At 35.3% G+C, this 19,233-nt stretch overlaps 1 protein-coding gene across 8 annotated transcripts in view; it reads left to right on the top strand.

Annotated features, from left to right (window-relative positions):
- The window catches only part of LOC109090483 (CUGBP Elav-like family member 4), an 83,895-nt gene that overhangs the window by 22,051 nt on the left and 42,611 nt on the right, over window positions 1-19,233 (top strand). For all 8 annotated transcript variants that reach the window (XM_042778781.1, XM_042778779.1, XM_042778774.1 and 5 more), the window contains exon 2: window positions 6,100-6,182. In XM_042778781.1, the coding sequence (XP_042634715.1) occupies window positions 6,100-6,182 (83 nt within the window). The remainder of the gene's footprint in view (window positions 1-6,099; window positions 6,183-19,233) is intronic.

The following is a 19,233-nucleotide window of genomic DNA, read 5'->3' as shown; positions in this document are numbered from 1 at the left end:
TCTCGTGTTTTAACAAATTAAGTATGAAATGTAAATACTGTAGTGCAAATTGATCACTTTGTATGAAGGTTGCTTTTTTGTTGTTTTTGGGAAAGAAATTAATACATGGTGGGCGGTTAAGAATTTTACATTATCAAAGATTTCTATTTCAAATAAATGCTGTTCTTTTGAACTTTCTGTATCGCAGGTTTACACAAAAATATTAAGCAGCACAACTGTTTTCAGTGTTGATGATACTAAGAAATATTCTTTGAGCGGCAAATCAGCATATTATAATGATTTCTGAAGGATCATGTGACACTGAAGACTGGAGTAATGATGCTGGAAATTCAGCTTTCCCATCACAGGAATAAATTACATTTTAAAATATCTTAAAATAGAAAATTGTATTTTAAATTGTAATAATATTTCACTATATTATTATTATTATTATTATTATTATTATGGTATATGTGAAGAAATGTAGCATTGGTGAGCATTGGGACTACATTAAATACAGCTTAACTGGAACAAAGATAAATGCAGTGTATTTTTGGGCTTATGCATTTTATGGTAATACATTCAGAGTTTGCTTTTGTAAGATAAAATTTTGATTCTGTGTCTGGTTTCCATTTGAAGTCCAATTTAAAATCTGAATGCAGAAGCAAAACCAGCTAAGAACCACTTTGTTTCTCAGAGTCACTTTTTTTGTTTGTTTGTAGTTTTTTTTTTTTTTTTTTTTTCAGAGTGCTTGGAGACGTGCCCTGATGTTCTAATGAAACGACACCACTGACAAACCTCTGAGACGCAATTCTTTCCTCTGTTATTTTCACAAACCTCCAGATTTTTGTCCGAAACCCCTCCATTCATCTTTTCTGCTCCCTTTGTACTGTATTTTCTTTTCTCTTCTACATTCTCTGTCGTCTTTAAATATTTTCTGTTTTTTCTTTTCCATTCAGCTCTGGAGAAGTTTTGTCATGCCCTGCCATTTGTGCTTTTTTCAGTTCTTATAAATATCTAAATGGCTAAAGTCTAATCTCACTGTAATCAGCACAAACTAGGCTATAATAATATGTGAGCAGCATGTATGTACATGATTGTGTTTTTGAGAAAAAAAATGTTATGCGTGGTTAGTGAAAAACTAAAAATGTTAAATCACTTGAAAAAGGCAATAAAACACATATAGAAAATTGGTTTCCAGGACGTTTGAGAACTGGACCTTGTAGCCTAGAATTTTTTTTTTCTAAATGATGTGAAAATCATCTTGTTTACTCACTTACAGAAAACAATATATTGATTTAAATTTTCTAAGACACTTTTTGTTGGTAAAAGTCATATGCGAGTAGGCGTCAACTATCATGAATTCACACCTGAGAAGACAAAGGCCTGCATAATGAGCTGCATAATGAGCCATTCAGTCAGCTGTGTCACTGAGAGGGATGAGTTACAAGAAAGAATGTGAGGACAAAATAAATCTATATAATTTTATGTTTGTAGTTTATTAGAATATATTTAATTATCCCACAACATAATTTAATATTCACTTATGAGTGTAGTTAAACAGTTTATTAGGAAAAATCAAAGCTGACTTTCAAACTGATTTTTTTGCATCATTACTGTCACACAATCCTTCAGAAATCCTTTTAACAGTCTTATTTTCTACAAAAAAACATTTATTGTTATTATTATTATTATTATTATTATTATTATTATTATTATATTATTATTATGTTGAAAAGTTATTATTATTTTTTTTTTTGTTTTTTTAGGGGGGATAAATTGAAAGAACAGCAATGATTGTTACATTTGTTACAGTTACATTTATTGTTACATTTATATATATTTACATCAAGCTTTTGAATGGTATAGTAGTGTATATTGTTATTGAAACTTCATAATATTTCACTTGATTATACATTTAGTCAGGAATTATAGTTTGGAAAAAGTCTTTGGAAAAAGTCTAACTAGTAAAATGTTTACACGTTATGTGAAAACTAGTACAAGTATATAAATAAATAAAAAGAGACTTACTCATGTTTATGAACCTCTGCTGAATAAAGTGCTTCATTCTTTTTTCTGAGGAAATCCAAATCTCAAATCCTCAACCACATCACATCTTTTTGGGGTGATTTATGTCTTATTCCTCTCATCGTGAAGCAAACAGTAAAATAATAAAAACTTGAAGAACAGTCTCGCTGCGTTGTCTTCTGTTGTGTGGGCGTATTCAAAAAGCCGCGCGCTTCAGTGAAACATTTGAATCTCAAAAGCGCGCTCGGCGCGGGGGGCGTGGTGGCGCATTAGAAGATAATGAAGGGAGACGTGAAAAACGGACATCGCGTTGTTTTCATATGGATTACTTTATCACAGAATATTTGTTTTGAGCAGCACTTGTTTAGTTTAAAAGTAGACATGTCAGGCTTTCTATAGATATCTCTCTCATGTCTCTTCGTTGAGTATTCACTGAGTTACAGTTCATTTTAATGACGCATTTGTATCTGAAGATCAGCGCAGACAAAGGCTGCAGACAGCACTCCTTGTTTGTTATCTTTATTTTATAAGTGCACAAAGTTTTGTTGTTATTATGTCTGTATACAAAAAAAAGTAGACCCTTTACAGATTCGATTGATGTATTGCACTTATCTGTACGATCAAAACTGAAAGTGTAAATTAAGTTCTTTTCGGGGTTATCAGGAGAAAATACCCCAAAACGCGTATACGCGTTAATCGACTCCAGAGGGTTTGTGTTCTTTATCAGGAAGACAGAAAGAAACAATATTGCTTTTAGAGGACAAACAAATAGAGGCTCCCCATTATCTTTCCATTCATCCAGTATACTTGTGTGCCTTCGCCTGTGTGTGTGTGTGTGTGTGCACGCAAGCGCTTGTCAAGTGGGACAGGGAAGCGTGCACAAGTGTCCCATGAGAGCTCTAGCCTGTTCTATAACATGACAGGCCCTCAGAGGAGTGCGCCAAGCTGTCACATTGAGCTCTCCCCAACGCTAATGAGTCAGAGTTAATTAAAAAACCCAGGCGGGACTGCAGGAGACACACACACATACGCACGCGTACATGTGCTCACCCAACCTGGTCAGGGTTAAACACACATAGTGGACAGTGGGAAAGAATATTGCTGATTCATGCTTCAGCCTCAGGGGGCTCATGTGTGTGGGTGTCAGTGTATGTGTCCCTTGTGTGTGTTTAGTGTCCCTGCGGCGCTGGGGCTTTTATGGGAAGGCAGAGAGGAAGCTACGCTTCTGCTGCTGCTCTCACTCTTTTTTCTTAGTTTCCTTGCTCCTGAAGTCATGCCTTTCTTTTAGTATCCACCAAAATAGTTACTAAAGTAGCTACTACTGTCATCAAAAATGTAGAAGCTGTGGTTAAAGGAATAGTTCACCCAAAAAAGAAAATGTACTCACCCTGATGACATCCAAAATGTAGATGAGTTTGTTTCTTCATTGAAAGAGATTTGGAGAAATTTAGCATTACATCACTTGCCCTCCAATGGATCCTCTGCAGTGAATGGGTGCCGTCAGAATGAGAGTCCAAACAGCTGATAAAAACATCACAATAATCCACAAGTTATCCATATGACTCCTGTCCATTAGTTAATGTCTTGTGAAGTGAAAAGCTGCATGTTTGTAAGAAACAAACCCATCATTAAGGCATTTTAATTTTAAAATGATGCTTCTGGACAAAATACGAGTCCTTAATCTATAATAACACTTCACCCAGTGGAAAAAGTCCATCCCCTGGTGTCCTTTTACATCAAAATTCACCAATATATTTGATTAGACCTGTTTGTTTTGAACTGTTTTGGACTCTTTTCATTTGTAAACAGTGCTTGATCTGTGCATATTTCTCTCCTGATTCATACAAGACAACTTTTTTCACTGGAGAAAGCAATATTATAGATAGAGGACTCTTTTTTCTATATTTTGGTCGAAAGCAACCGTTTAAAGTTAAAAACGTCTTGATGGATTTGTTTCTTACAAACATGCAGCTTTTCGCTTCACAAGATGTTAACTGATGGACTGGATTTGTGTGGATTATTGTGATGTTCTTATTTGTTGTTTGGACTCTCATTCTGATGGCACCCATTTACTGCAGAGGATCCATATGAGAGCAAGTGATGTAATGCTAAATTTCTCCAAATCTGTTTTGATAAACAGGCAAACTCATCTACTTGTTGGAAGACCTTAGGCAGGCAAGGGCAAACTCTGTCCTGGAGGACCACTGTCCTTAGCTCCAACCTTAATCAAACACTCTTGAACAAGCTAATCAATGTCTTCAGGATTACTAGAAGGCTACAGGAAGTTTAATCAGGGTTGGAGCTTAACTCTGCCGGACAATGATCCTCCAGGACTGAGTTTTCCCATGCCTGCCTTAGAGTGAGTAAAAATTTTCAGCAAATTTCCATATTTCTGGGTGAATTATTATTTTAACATGGTTGTTTTTTGTAAGGTTGGTTTCTTTCATCGCCCAAATGGTTTTATATTCTTTTTAATTTTTATTTATTTATTGGTTTTAAAAAGAAAAGATTAGCTTTTTAATGCAACAAGGGTTTGCTTGACAATAAATTAATGTTTTAATTTTCCATTTTGGTTGGCAATCAGCTTTTTCATCTTGTCGTTGTTTGTGACACTATTTGCATGCCGGCAGAAATGTCAGCGCCAGATTATCATGTTTACTCAGCATATTAATATATTAGCATTTTTTTTTATATTAATGCAAGATTAGCATAAACATTAGCATCCATTAACATGCGTTTGCATATTCAAATTTGCTTACTTCATGTACAAATGCAACGCTAATTGTTTCAGCTTTTGTTCAGTGGTGATTCCACTCAGTTCCTGTCCCAGTGGGATTTTTGATTTAGTTGATGCTGAAAAGATTCATGGTTGGTTTTAGCAAACTACCTTAGCGGTTCCTTTTAGCCGGGCTGAGATTAGCATCATATGAGACTGAGTGCTTGTTTGTAGAGTTGTACATTAACACAAATACACATCAATGCACGTTAGGGCAGATGTTCTGTGGAGGGACAGGAAGATTGTTGTCTTGTCTCACTGAACCTAAAGACAGAGGCGTGAGCTGCAGCAGGCCATGAAAGCTGAGAAAAAGATCCTATCACATCAGCCTGCTTGAATGAACTTTCACGCTATCTCACTCTTTCTTCTTTCTGATCTCTTCCATAACATTTAGTTGTTGTTGTTTTGGCTTATCCTTTCTATCATGCAGCATATTTTGTTCATTTGCATCTGCTAGCATTTCTGTATGATTTTTAGTTTGTGCCAAATCTTGGATACTTGGATACCAATTGCTGATTTATACATGAACATGTTGTTGTTAGGTCTCGAAACTTAAATATTTGGTGATCTGGAATGTATTGAACATTATTGTTGTGAATTCTGCACATTTGTCACAAGATAATGTTATCTAGCTGCCTAAAATTTTGTTGAAATTTCATAAATGACTTACCGTTTGTTATAGTTATTGCTTTCAAGCAAAAGAATATTTATGTATTTGATGTCATGCCGTTTTCCAGCTGTTATTGCAAATTTTTTTATTTTTAAAATTGTCATATCTTTTATTTGTAATTTTGCATTTTATATGTGTATTTTATTTTTTAAGTTTTATTTTAATTTATATTCTAATGTGTCATTGTGTGAATGCTTTATTTATTTTTTTTGATCAGCATTTTTTTCATTAGCCAAAAATTCTTAAACAGTGCATCCTTTTTGTCTGTCAAATTAATGAGCAAGCATACAAAAACATACTCTGTTAAATGTAGATACCAGCACGGCCTTGTAGCCAGAAAAGAAGCCGCATATTTTCTTCCACAAACACACACACTTGTATTTGCGCTCGCTCTCTGTCTTTCTCTGGGGAGCGTGATTGTGTATGGCTGTGGGCATGTGCTCTCAGAACCTCTTCATCTCTCTCTTCTGTCTTTTATGTCTCTGTGTCTACTGCACAAATGTAATAACATTGTTTTTCTTTCCTGGGTTGGCGAAAACAAAATGAAGGTAGAGAGCCCAGCTCTGCTCAAACGGACACCTGCTTGTGTCTCAACCTCTCTGACCTGTCTTTAATTTATCTCTGTCTCTGTTATTTCCTCTCTCAGGCTGTGCCTTCCTCACATACTGTGCAAGAGAATCGGCGCTAAAAGCTCAGACCGCGCTCCACGAGCAGAAGACGCTACCTGGGGTAGGTCATCACGGTCAAACTGGCACATAAACACACGCAAATAACAAAACACATGCACAACGGTACAAATGGGTAGTTGACATATAATACTGTTGGGAAGTTTGCAATGTGACATGCTGAACTCTATATAAAAACCATTATAGCATTTTTTATTATGCATGCAGTATTATGAGCTCATAAGAGCCTATATGGAATACTTGTAATTTAAAAAAAAAATTATATCTAAAAGAAATATATTAAAATGTATACTATCATTCAAATTTTTAATTTAAAGTTTTTTATTAATACATTTAGCTGAATACAAGTATTACTTTATTAGGATTTCTAAAACAGTATAATAATAATAATAATAATAATAATAATGGGCCATAGTTTGCACAAAAATATTAAGCAGAACATTTTCAATATTTATAATAATAAATAAAATGTTTCTTGAGTGCAAAATCAGCATATTAGAGTAATTTCTGAAAAATCAGGTAACACTGAAGACTGGAGTAGTGACTGCTGAAAATTCCGATTTGCCATCATAGGAATAAATTACATTTTGAAAATGACCTACAATATAAATATTTTTTTAAATAGCAATAATATTTCATTACTACTGTTTTTACTGTATTTTTGTTCAAGTAAACAAAAAAAATCTTGCAGACCCCAAAAATTGGCACATCTGAAAGGGTGAATGTGTATTTGTGTGTGTGTGTGTGTGTGTGTGTGTGTGTGTGTGTGTGTATGTGTGTGTATATATATATATATATATATATATATATATATATATATATATATATATATATATATATATATATATATATATATATATATATATATATATATATATAAAATAAACAGTGTATTGTATGGATGTATTATGTCAACTACCCGAATTTACATGTAATACAATTAAAATTTTAAGCACATTGTAAATAGGTTTGACGAAAAGGAATTTTCATGCTTTTATTTTATTTATTTTTTTGCCAAAAAGTGCTAATTCTTCTTTTTTGGCTCCGTTTTCAGTCTCGTTCACTCATACTCTTCCTTCCTTTTCCTCTTCATCTTTCTTTCTCTCTCTCTCTCTCTCTCTTTCTTTCTGGAAGAGCCTTTTACCCAAGGGCAAGAACTACACAGCACCAGATTAGAGCTGTCCTATTTATAGTGTCTTTTAGTGTCTCTGAGCGTATGTGTGTATGTGTATGTGAGCATGCCGTATGAATGTCTGCAGGCGTGTGTGTACGTATTACACCGTCACTCCTCTTTAGGTTAGTACAAACTTGTTGTCCCGCTCTAACATTATTTGGTTGCAGTGTGTGTGTGCGTGTTTGAAGTTGCTCAGTTTGGTGTGTTCTGTTTTAATGACGTCTCCAGGGAGAATGACAGTTGCCGTGGCGAGCAGAATGCCTTTGATGCGAGTGATTATGACATCATAGATGTTGAATGCAGGGGGAGTTTCTTTGCTGGAGTTCCACTTCCTTTCTTTTAGTGCAGAGAATATTCACTCTGTAAAAATGCTCACACAGCCATACACGTTTTAGTCGTCCCCCACCCCCATTTATGTGTAAGTCATCATTTTAGATGTTGATTGTAATAAGAAAAACCCTTGATCGTCTTATTATGAGCACATCTATTCGCAAGAAATGCACACGCAGCAGCTGCAAATGAATTCAATCGAAGGCTCTGCCTATCACAAATGTTTCATAAGAATACTAATTACCCAGAGGAGAGTTTTATCGCTCGGGTTGCTCATTCAGAGCTCAGGAGACTTAATAGAGTTCTTGGTTGGGTTTCATTTTAGTCTTTGTCTCGGATGTTTCTCCTATAATTTCTTAAGAGAAATATATTTAAAAAAAAAATGGGGGAATAGAGCTGTAAAATTAATATGGATAGCATAGCTGAGATAATTTGGGTTTGGAAAAATTTGATGAGAAATGTTGGAGCACATATTAAGATCTTAGAATTTTCTTGGCAGATCTGAGCATAGTTTGAGGCATATGTTGAGACCTATTTTGAAACATAGAAGTTTATGGGGGTATTTATTTATTTATTTGTGGGCAGTATAATCTGTATACCGGTAATTTAAGTATCAGAGGTATTATTATAGATATTATTTTTTATTTTATATTTAATTTTACTAGTTTTAGTAATTTTGGTATGTGTTTTTGTCATTTTTTTAAAGTTTTTTTTTTAATATGTTTGTATATTTAAATATTTTTTCAGGTTTAGTTTTAGTTTACTTTAGAAAATGAGAAATGCTGCCTTAGCTGCTAGTACATTGTATTTTTTATTTCAGTTTACATTTATTTTATTTCAATTACCATTTTTTTTTTAATGGTTTTAATTTTAGTTAACTATAATAACCCTATAACAATTACAGATATTTGATTGATATTTACAATATAAGCAGAAATCTCCATTTGTTTTCCCAATTTTCTCTAGGGGAAACAGCTGGTTTTTAATTTTTATATGTACAGTATGAGCCATCATGGCCACTTCAAAAATTAACTAATTTTTATTCTGAGTAGTACATGCTTAAGTAAACAAAGAAAGAGAGAAATAGACAGAGAGCGAGAGAAAGAAGAATAAATAAATCTGGAAATGAAGAAAAGTCAGTGGATCGTTTTAGGTGTTTTATCTGCTTGAGAATCTTGAGCCATCCCACCATTTCTTTTCCTTTCTTTCTCTTTGTCCCCTCTCTCGGCCTTTATGCAGTAATCTCTCTCATTTTTCCACTTCACTTGACAGCTTGATGGTTTTTAGGAAAGTGGATTTTATGTTAGAAAGTTTTGTCAAGTGCAAAAAGCCTCCCAAGCCCCAGTCAGATAGAAAGAGTCAGAGAGAGTGGGCTGCTTGTGGACCTTCAAAATCACAGCTCAGATGAATGATGAAAAACACATCTGTGCCTGTTAGCTTAAAGCCTGAATCTCTGAGATGCTTTCCTTTGTTTCGTTTGGGATCACCTCACTGACTAAAATCACATGAACAATTTTATTGTGCTTATCGAGCATTTCTGCCATATTCGACATCACAATATTGCAGCTATAAAGTAATGCAGGACAGAATGTAGTGTTTATAAGTGTAATTTGGTTTAAGGTGTATTACCTATTGGTGTGATACCTTAGTTTTTTTTTTTTTTTGTTTGTTTTTTTGCTGGGTTATTACATATAGATATATAATCATTTTTCACTTTTTCCAGGCTAAATTCTTATACCTTTATAACTTGTGTAATGTTAGTCGAGGTTCCTCACACCAAAAACTGACTTAATTTAGCTTTATATGACCATTTTTCCATTTTCAAATGACCACTTTTTCCCTTTCTGACCTTTACAATTAAACCAGCTGTATTGGTACTGTACCTTTTAGACTTTTGCTTGTGAATTACCTGTCGTGACTGACTATCCCAGCATGTAGATTTAGTTTCATTCATGAAGCTGCTGGTAACTAAATATCCATTTGTAAGTAAACATAGGTGATCATATGTTAATGTGGTGAAGATTGTCAAATTGTAATTATGACGATTTCTGAATAACATTTTGCACATTTTAGTACGTGGTACATCAAAACTGAAGCTTACAAGTGCATATAAAAAAAGGAATTCCTTATTAATGTTAATTGTGACGTTTCTGAAACATCTCTAATGCTTATCAAGGCAGCATTTATTGATATCATATGATCAAAAGTACAATAAAACAGTAGTATTGTTAAGTAATATTGCAATTTAAAATAACACTTATATTTTAATATATTTAAAATGTAATTTGTTTTGTGCATGGCAAAATTTTCAGCAGCCATTATTCTTCAAGATATCATTCTAATATGCTGATTTAGTGTTCAAGAAACACTTTTTATTATTATTATCAAAGTTCAAAATGGTTGTTGTGCTGCTTGATGAATAGAATGTTAAAAAAGCATTTATTTTACAATGTATTTTCTCCAATTAATGTGTAATTATTAATATTAATATACATATTAAACAAACATTTGAACGGTAGTGTATAAATGTGTTAGAACCTTTAGCAAGGCCTATCTGTATTAATATAGCTATGCTAACATAAAATGAAAAGCCTTGATGATGCAGCTTTTGAAGTTATTATATTGTGATTCATATTTACAGAATTTTTTACAGAGTACAGTTTACTGTTTGTTTTTGTTTTTTTGGGTGGGGAGATGGCAGTGACAGGCCAGGCTCTCATGCACACTGCATTTATTAAAATCTCTTCTGGCCTCTCTCGTACTACTGTATGATGCCTCAGAAGCACTCTATTGATTTTGGCACTGGGCCTCATCAGTGGGAGGGTGTGTGTACACACCCACGGCCGCTCTCTCGCTCACGTTTAAATACACACACACGCACGAGTACAAACGGAGAAGCTATTACTCACACAAATGCAAAATGTTCACAAATATGCATTCATGTGGATGAATATTCATGTAGAAATATTTCCCGGAGACTCAGGCTATAATGCTTGTTGAGGCATAGCCATACACAGATACACACAATGGCTATGTTTAAAATGGAATACAATTATTTTAGAAATCTATATGTAAGCTTGTATGTATGCATGTATGTATGTATTTGTTGATTTAATACCTGCTTAAATAAGGTTCATTTGACTTTGTGTGCATATCATTTTTGTTGATATAATTATTGAAATTACAGTTTAAAACCTCCAATAAAGTATTAAATAAATTGAACACCAATTTTCTTTCATTTTTATTGTGAGAATTATTTTAATAACAGTTAACAACTCCAATAAAGTATTTAAAAAAAATAGAACACTATTTTTTGTGAGAATTATTGTAATTACAGTTAAAGTATTCTTTAAAAGTATTCCAAAATCAGTTTGAACATTTCTAATAGCTACATTGTTGTTACTTTAACTTTATTATGTGCATGTTTAATTCAGCAAGTACCATCCAGTTATTGTCTCATAATAGAAAAACAAGTTATTTTACATTTTAATCCTATTTTGTATATAAAAAAAGTCTTAACTTTTGACAGCCGATCAAATAATGAAGTCAAAAGAGAACTCCGTTCATATTGTTCTTGTTCATTTGTCATAACAGAATGTCAAGTTGATTGCATTGCATTATGGGATACAGTATTTCACACAGTGCACTCTGGTTGCACGTTCTGGCAAATGTTGCATCATTCGAGTCCTCACGCCTACAAAAAACTGGCACAGTACTGCACTGTATACACACTGCATGCTACTTCATTTCAGAAATAGTATTCAATTCTGAACATATCTAAAGATAAACTTACCTCAACTTCCAACATACCCACACATATATCTAGTAAAAAATGCATAAACCTACTCACAGATAGGTATTTAAACACACGCATTCATATTCTCAAACACATGAATATAATGTCCATTGATCCTTAATAGTACATACTGACAGTCTGTGGATACGCAAACACAACATGGATCAGTGGATCATTTTGTAACTCATAAAGGCATACACACACACACACACACACCTACACCAGCTCTGATTTCTGATATGAGCCTAAACCTCTTTCTCTCTCTCTCTCTCTGTCTCTGATGATTGTGTGAGATATGCTACAGACCCAGAAATCCATACCATTGACCAACCGCGTGACCTACTTTTGTGGCAGCTCTTTCAATAAATCTGCCGACTGGTCACTATAGACCTGTTCCCCGAGAGAGGCAAAGAAAAAAGGAAGTGTGGAGACCTTTGGATGTGTTTTGTTTTTTAAGCTGATGTGCAGGGCCTCTCCATTTTACTGCATTCAGTTACAGAAACATGCTGGGTTAATCTTACAAAGTTTGGACTTAGTTTCTTGTTCTTTATTATTACTGTTTTCCACATTTTAGATTAATATTTAAATCATTAAAACTAGAAAATGACTCAAACTGAAGTTTGGGAATGATGCCTAAAATTTTGTAAAATGTAAAATATGACCTGTGTAGCAGCTTTCTTATATTTAATCTTAGGTGCATGCTGGAATGATCTTTAAACATTATTTTCACATGAATCTCCGAATTTCACATGTACTGGACACTTGTTGGCTGCTTTCTCTTCACTATCCTATCCAACTCCTCTATTTAAATTGAATATGAAATATTTTATATAAGATATATTTTGTGAAGATATTCATATGTATCTGCAATTTACACTACCATTTAAAAGTCAGGAATCAGTCATTTATGTATTTATTTGATTGACTGAATGAATGATTTTCAAAGAAATGAATGCTCCGGAAAGACATTGATCAAAAGTGATAGTAAAGACATTTATAATGTTACAAAAGATTTGTATTTAAAATAAATGTTGTTTTTAGAACTTGATATTTATCAAAGAATCCAAAAAAAATGTATTACAGTTTCCACAAAAATAATAAGCTTTATAAAACAACTGTTTTCAACATTGATAATAATAAGAAATGTTTATTGAGCAGCAAAACAGCATATTAGCATGATTTCTGAAGCATCATGTGACACTAAAGACTGGAGTAATGATGCTGAAAATTCAGTTTTACCATCACAGGAAAAAAATAGTTATTTTAAATTATAATAATACTTCATAATATTACTGTTTTTACTGTATTTTTGCAGCCATGATTGACCTCTTTCAGAAACAATGATTTTTTTTTTAATATTTGTGTATATTTATTTATATTTACAAAATCTATGTCAAAGATTTAAATACAAAGAAATTTAAGGGTTTTGGATTGATTTTGGGTTGAAATGTCTCCTGAACATGTTTTCATGCTGTTCACCTCATCTCTCTCTGAATCTGCGGTTGACCTCCTTCTTGCATGAGAACCGTACTCAAAATCACCTGCGAGTTCACAGTCCTTACATAATCACTCACAGTTCCCAGTGATTAAACCTGAGAATCCGTCACTGCGAGAGACATTTTGACAAATACTCCTCTGTCGTCATGAAAAATAGATGCTCTTCTTCTTAACTTCAAGAGCTCGTTGCCTCCACTATGGGGGCCCGCTGTACAGATTACAACATTATGTAATACGGAAGAGACGCTCTATATCGAGAATTCACTGTGAAAAATGCTTGTGACAGCACAGTGGCCCACGAAAGAGGGGCGGGGAAATACAATTTTCCTTTGCAGCCGATGTCGTGCTGACTTCGTATAAACACTGTGCGGGCACCTGGAGCGGATGAGACAATAGGTACGTTGACATATCCACTCGTAATAGCGGAGTGGAGCAGACAGCAGTTGCATGTGGTGATTTGTTGCTGGTTAATAAGACTGCGCTGTGGTCTGAGCCATATGCCAACGGAATAATAAACTTTGCAGCGAAGGACATTTGTCCGATGTGATTGGTTTTATTGAAGGACGCATTTTCACAAATCTTATTTGAGACCTGGTAGCGCAACAGTTTGGAAGCCAGGGCAAGGGGACACAACAACAACAGCGAAGTGGGAATAAAAGCACAATTGCAGGCCGAGACTTGGCTGCCTTTTAATTATTGATGGCCACTTCGGCTCTGCATTGGGCAGTAATTGCATTACAGGTCACTTCTCAATAGCAATCTGTGAAAGTTGTGGTGATGTGTGCTGGGAGCCGATCGATAGGCGCTGTCCAGGGTGCTGGATTCAGACACACTTTTACTCTGTCTTTATGTCTCTCTCTCTCTTTCTCTCTCTCTTACTCGTTCTACTTTCTGCTCTGTTTCTCACCTGTATGTTTTCTTCACGTTCAGGTTCCCTCTTTCATGGCATTTATGCTTGAAGCTGTTAGTCAATTGGAAATCTTTAATCTCTTTTCAAGATTCAAAGAATTTTCAGGGTAACACTGCTTAAACAGGTATTTCAAAGTGCAAAATTAAGTTGCTGTTTTTAAAAAACATTTATTAAGCCCTATTATGACAGGACTAGTTTTCCCTGAGGAGGTCATTCTGTCTGACTTTATTTCTGCCTGAACTGGTTTATTTCTTTATTTTGGTGGCACAACCTCTGTGAAACTGGAGGAAATCTCATTTCATCCAAGTAGCAGTGTCTGTGATTGTGGTATATTGGTTTATTATTTTTGCACAGCGTTTCTCATTTACTTTGACCTTCTTTGAATGCCATTTCTAAAGCAGAATTTCTTTGCACTTTCATTATGGATTTATTATGAATTTCTTGTTTATTTTCTTCTTGGTAAAATCAACAAATCGCTTGATGGTTCAAATACTTGATTGTGTTGTTTGGAATTCAATACTGCAGGGAAATTTGATCACAGGCTGCTCACAATAACCACAGTAGTAAAACCCATTTGATTTGCATCCACAGGCACATATATTTTACAATGGATTTTAAAAAAATAAATTATTATTATTTATTTTGTTTAAAATTGTTTTTATAGTAATCACATTACATTGACTAGCATTTTTATTAAATCACACTACTGTTAAAAGTTCGGGTCCAGAAAAAAAAATATTCAGCAGGAAGCATCAAAAGTGACAGTAAAGATTTATACAGTTACAAAAACAGTAGTGTATATTAAATTGTGTTATACATAATTTTTTTATAAAACAATATATTAGCATATAACAAAAACATTTTTAGAAGAAACTATCAATGGTAAATAATAATAATAACAATAATAATGTTTAAATATACTAATTTATATTAACTATTAATATAATATTAATAATAAAATAATATAATACTTCTTTTATAAATTATTTTGTACTTTTTACAAAAAAGTGCCACCATATATATATTACTGAATTTTTTTTTTTTTTAACAAGAAAATGCTATTTCAGTCTTTCTGCTTCAATTTTGTTTAACTTTTTACGTTTTACATTTGTACGTTTACTTGCCATTTCTTTGTGATTTATTGTGAAACTGACTTGCAATTTCTCAGAGAAAACCGGTTTTATACCAATTTTCATTTTTTTTTTTTTTTTTCAGTGTTTGCAAACGGCACACATTTCCCATCTCTTCTATCACTGTTATTTCACCTGCCGTTGTTCCCTTGTCTCTGCCTGGTTCTTTTTCATTGCCTCCTTCCACACTTAATTTCTTTTGCTGTCTGTCTGTCACACATTTGCTGTGTCATCCTTTCTCTCTTGCTCCTGTTCTTCTTCTGTACGTCGTTTTATCCCTGTCCCCTCTTTCTCTTGCTCTCTCTCTCTCTCTCTCTCTCTTATGCAGGTCAGATAGCTGAGGAGACAGTAGATTTTGCATGCTCTAAATACACTCACTGTGTGTGGGTGTGTGTGTGTTTTGGGATGTATCATCCAGGGCTGGGTGGCAAGAGGAAGCAGGGTTTGTTAAGTCATGATTTGGTGGCCACAGGAGGGGAGGGGAGGCTTGGAGAGATGAGGCGAGAGTGTGTCCAGGCAGCTTGGCAGACATCTAAGCCTCCTGCTGTATTTGTTCTTCCCTCCATCCATTTCTCTGTCTCCTGGCTCTTGGCTTATTCTGTTTATTCTTTTTGTCCTCTTTTTCTGTGTGGGGTGTCTCTTACTTATTCATTTATTTCAGAGGTGGTACTTTGGATTGTTCTGTGCATAATCTCCCATGCCTTGCTGTGCCACGATCTTCCCAAGCACTGCTTTATGCTGCTTCATGGTCTGTTTTGCACCTTGTTGTTCTATTTTGTGATTCACACACAATGCATTGACTGCTGTAGAATTTGGTCAGGATTAGGCATCTTAGATGACAGCTTAGTTTATTGGAACCGCATTCATATTGGAAGTGAGCCTATGATGTTTAAAAATTATGTCTATGTAGGCAGCTCACTAGGTTTTGGAACAGAGCTCTGATTCCTCATGCTGAACTCGCTTGTAATGCGTTTTTGTGCTGTTTGGTAATGATCTGCACAGAACGTACCGTGCACTTCTGGGTTATGCTCTTTGATTTTGTCTGAGGAACAAAATGAGAGCTTATAGAAAATTTTGAAAAATGTGTGAACGTCAGTCCATCGCCCTCCAGCCGTCTCTCCTTTGGCCTTGAACGTGTAATTCATTGAGCTCTGGCCTGTTTGCGATTGTATTCGTTTGATGCTATGTGTTCATACTGCCAGACTGTGCTCAATGAGGCTTCTCTTCCTGCCGCGGGCATCCTCTCGGTTAGCCAGTCAGCAGCGTGTTTGTTTGTGTGTGTGTTTGTGAGTGGGATCTAGATTTGATCCTTTTTGGTGTGGGTGTATGTATCTAGCCGGTGTGTTTTATTGATAACTTATCAATATCACATCATTTTCATTTAATAACAGGCAGTGACCTTATCGGGGGTATCCAGCTGAAAGACTTTTCTGAAGTTCACCGCAAACTGGGTCTCCACTCCTGTGCACTCTTTCACTCTTCACCTTTCTGCATGGCAGAACAATGTCTCTCTCACTTAGTCTCTCTCGCTTTTTCTCTGGTCTCGTCACTTACAACCCTTCGCTTACACCCCTCCTCCTATGCGAAAGTAATTTAACAGCTCGGGAAGTCAGATGTGTCAACCTCTGTTAGCTGTTTCCCCCTCTCACTTTTGTTTTACTCCCAGTCTCTGTGGACACTCTGTGATTTCTCAGGTCCATTATTAGTCAGATCAGCAGCTGAGAGGAGCACAAGCTTAGCGTTCATTAATATGCAGCATTAGCATTTGTGCTAAAAACATCGAGGAGCTACTGCTGCCTTCAAGTCCTCCTGGGAGGTTCCTACTTACGAGTCGGGTAGTCATAATTATGGCATGCACAGATGTGCATTCAAGTGATTTTGATCGGAATAAAGTGGATGTGTAGGGCAATTTCGTATTGCACACTTTTTCACATCCTGACAAATACAGAATGAAGAGCAAAAACTTTAGGTGTGTAGCTGTAGCTTTATCTGTGTATTGCATCATTCTTGTGCTGCCACAGAGAATTTAAACAAGTCTGTGAATAGTAAAGTAATAAACTGACAAGGTTTTTTTTTTTTGCTTGTATGTTGGTCAAAGATTAAAAGTGGTTTTCAGGCATCAAAACAAATAAAAGTTTAATATAGCTTAATTTTTTGCATGCATTAGAATGTGTCCTGTTTATTTATTTATTTATTTTTTTCTGAGCAAAAATATAATGACTAATATAAATTATGATTATGATTTTTTGTTTTTGTTTTTGACAGCCTCTTATCCTCACCAAGGTGGCATTTATTTTATGTAAAGTACAGTAAACAAATATTGTGGAGTATTATTACAATTTTAAATAATTGTTTTGCATTTGAATATATTTTAAAGTGTGATTTATTCCTTTTGATGACACAGCAGATTTTTCAGCAGTCATTACTCCAGTCTTCAGTGTCACATGATCCTTCATAAATCATTCTAATATGCTGATTTGATGCTCAAGAAGTATTTTTGTTATTATCAATGTTGAAAAAAATTGTGTTGCTTAATATTTTTGTGGAAATCATGAATACACTACCATTCATAAGTTTAGGGTAAGATTTAAAAAAAAAAAGAAAACATTTTTATTTTTATTCCGCAAGGACGCATCAGATTGATCAAAAGTGACTCTGAAATACTGTTCTTTTGAATATTTTATTTATCAAAAAATCTAATAGAAATTTCTAGAAAATATTAAGATATTTTAGAAGTAAAATTCTTATATATATTTTTTTTAATTGATCAGTCAATCACTGGCCTATGATTGACAACAATCATATTGAAATCGAATTAGCATGTTTTTACATTTTAAGATGCCCTGTCAAGTTAAAAGTCATGAAAATACAGCCACTCCAACATGAACTGCTTCTCAGCAAATCTCCCAAGAGGTTATCAATCACACAGTAGCCATAACCTTCCCGAGCATCCCCTCTTCCCAAATCTGATAAAGTGGCGCCATGGTCACATGAACCTAACTGTCTTTCTCCATCCTTACTGACTTTACCCACATGTGCCAATTGCGCTAAAACATGTGTCAGTCCTGCAGCTTTATTACCCTCTCTGCTGAGTGAGCTATGAGCAGATTATGCTCTCTTACCCTTCTGAGCTGGATTCTCTGATTGGACCTGTCCTCCTGTCAGACCCTTGGAACCTGGTTAAGTCCCCTCAGAGCTGGAGGATCATCGGCAGCCTTTCACTGCATCAGCACAGCAGCTCGAGGTCACGGCTCTCCGAACCTCAAGCCTTGACCTATTGGTCCCGTGATATGACACATCCCCTGCTGATACTATATGGCTAAACGCTATTGCCTCCAGCAGAGAAGATGGAGAGAGCCACACTCTCACGAGCTCGCGCACTCAAACTCAGTGACACTACCAAAACTCTGGCGCGCATTGGCACCTGCAGCAGAGTACTTTATGAATCAATGTCACTCCCAGTGAGAAGAAAATGACTACGTTGCAAAGGAGAAGAGGGCTGGAGTGGAGGCTGAAAGAAAAATCACTTTGATGGATTGGCCCCTCATGGGACAACCTTGTAATGTTTTTGGACAGGAACCCAACTCTTTCTGTGCTCGTACCATTGCGTACAAGTCTGTTCGCGACTGGCCTCAAAAGTTCAGTGCAGCAGCTACAGATGCCGGCTTATGACACGGAACAGATAAAGTAATTAAGAAGGGTGATTAAAAAGGGAGACCTAGTCCTACTACCCCACGCTGAGGCTTTTGGATCCTCTAATTGCCTGGTGCCAAATAAATGATGGTTGGAGATATATGGGATGCTGGCATGCGGCGGAGTCCTGGCACGCCGGCTTCAGCGCAGAATGATGATGTGTACGACAGCACCAACAGTGATGGCGCAGAGCGATGAGTCACAGAGAAGCATAGCCACACAGGGGCTCTGACACACAGATGGTGCAACCTGTACATCATTACAGGCCTGGATACTGTGTGGAAAATGTTAAGGACAGCTGCTAAATTAAACAAACTAATGAATGCAGAGTGGCAGCAAAATGGAGAGAGGGTTTAAAAAATGGAAGGATGAGCAATGTTGAAAAATTTCTGTTGTCACAAGGGCTATGTGTTAGTAACCTTAAGGTTTTAACCTTAAGTCCAATTGGATTTGTATGTTGGTTTCAAACGTCTACCTTTTCGATTTAATATTAAATGTGATACCTTTTTGAATTCATAAAGGCAATGATGGCAGGTTATATTGGTAAAATAAAAAAACACTAAG

Source organism: Cyprinus carpio, chromosome A21, assembly GCF_018340385.1.
Source record: "Cyprinus carpio isolate SPL01 chromosome A21, ASM1834038v1, whole genome shotgun sequence".
NCBI lineage: Eukaryota > Metazoa > Chordata > Actinopteri > Cypriniformes > Cyprinidae > Cyprinus > Cyprinus carpio.
Note: the sequence above shows the minus strand (reverse complement) of the source record. Positions and strands in the feature narration are given on the sequence as shown.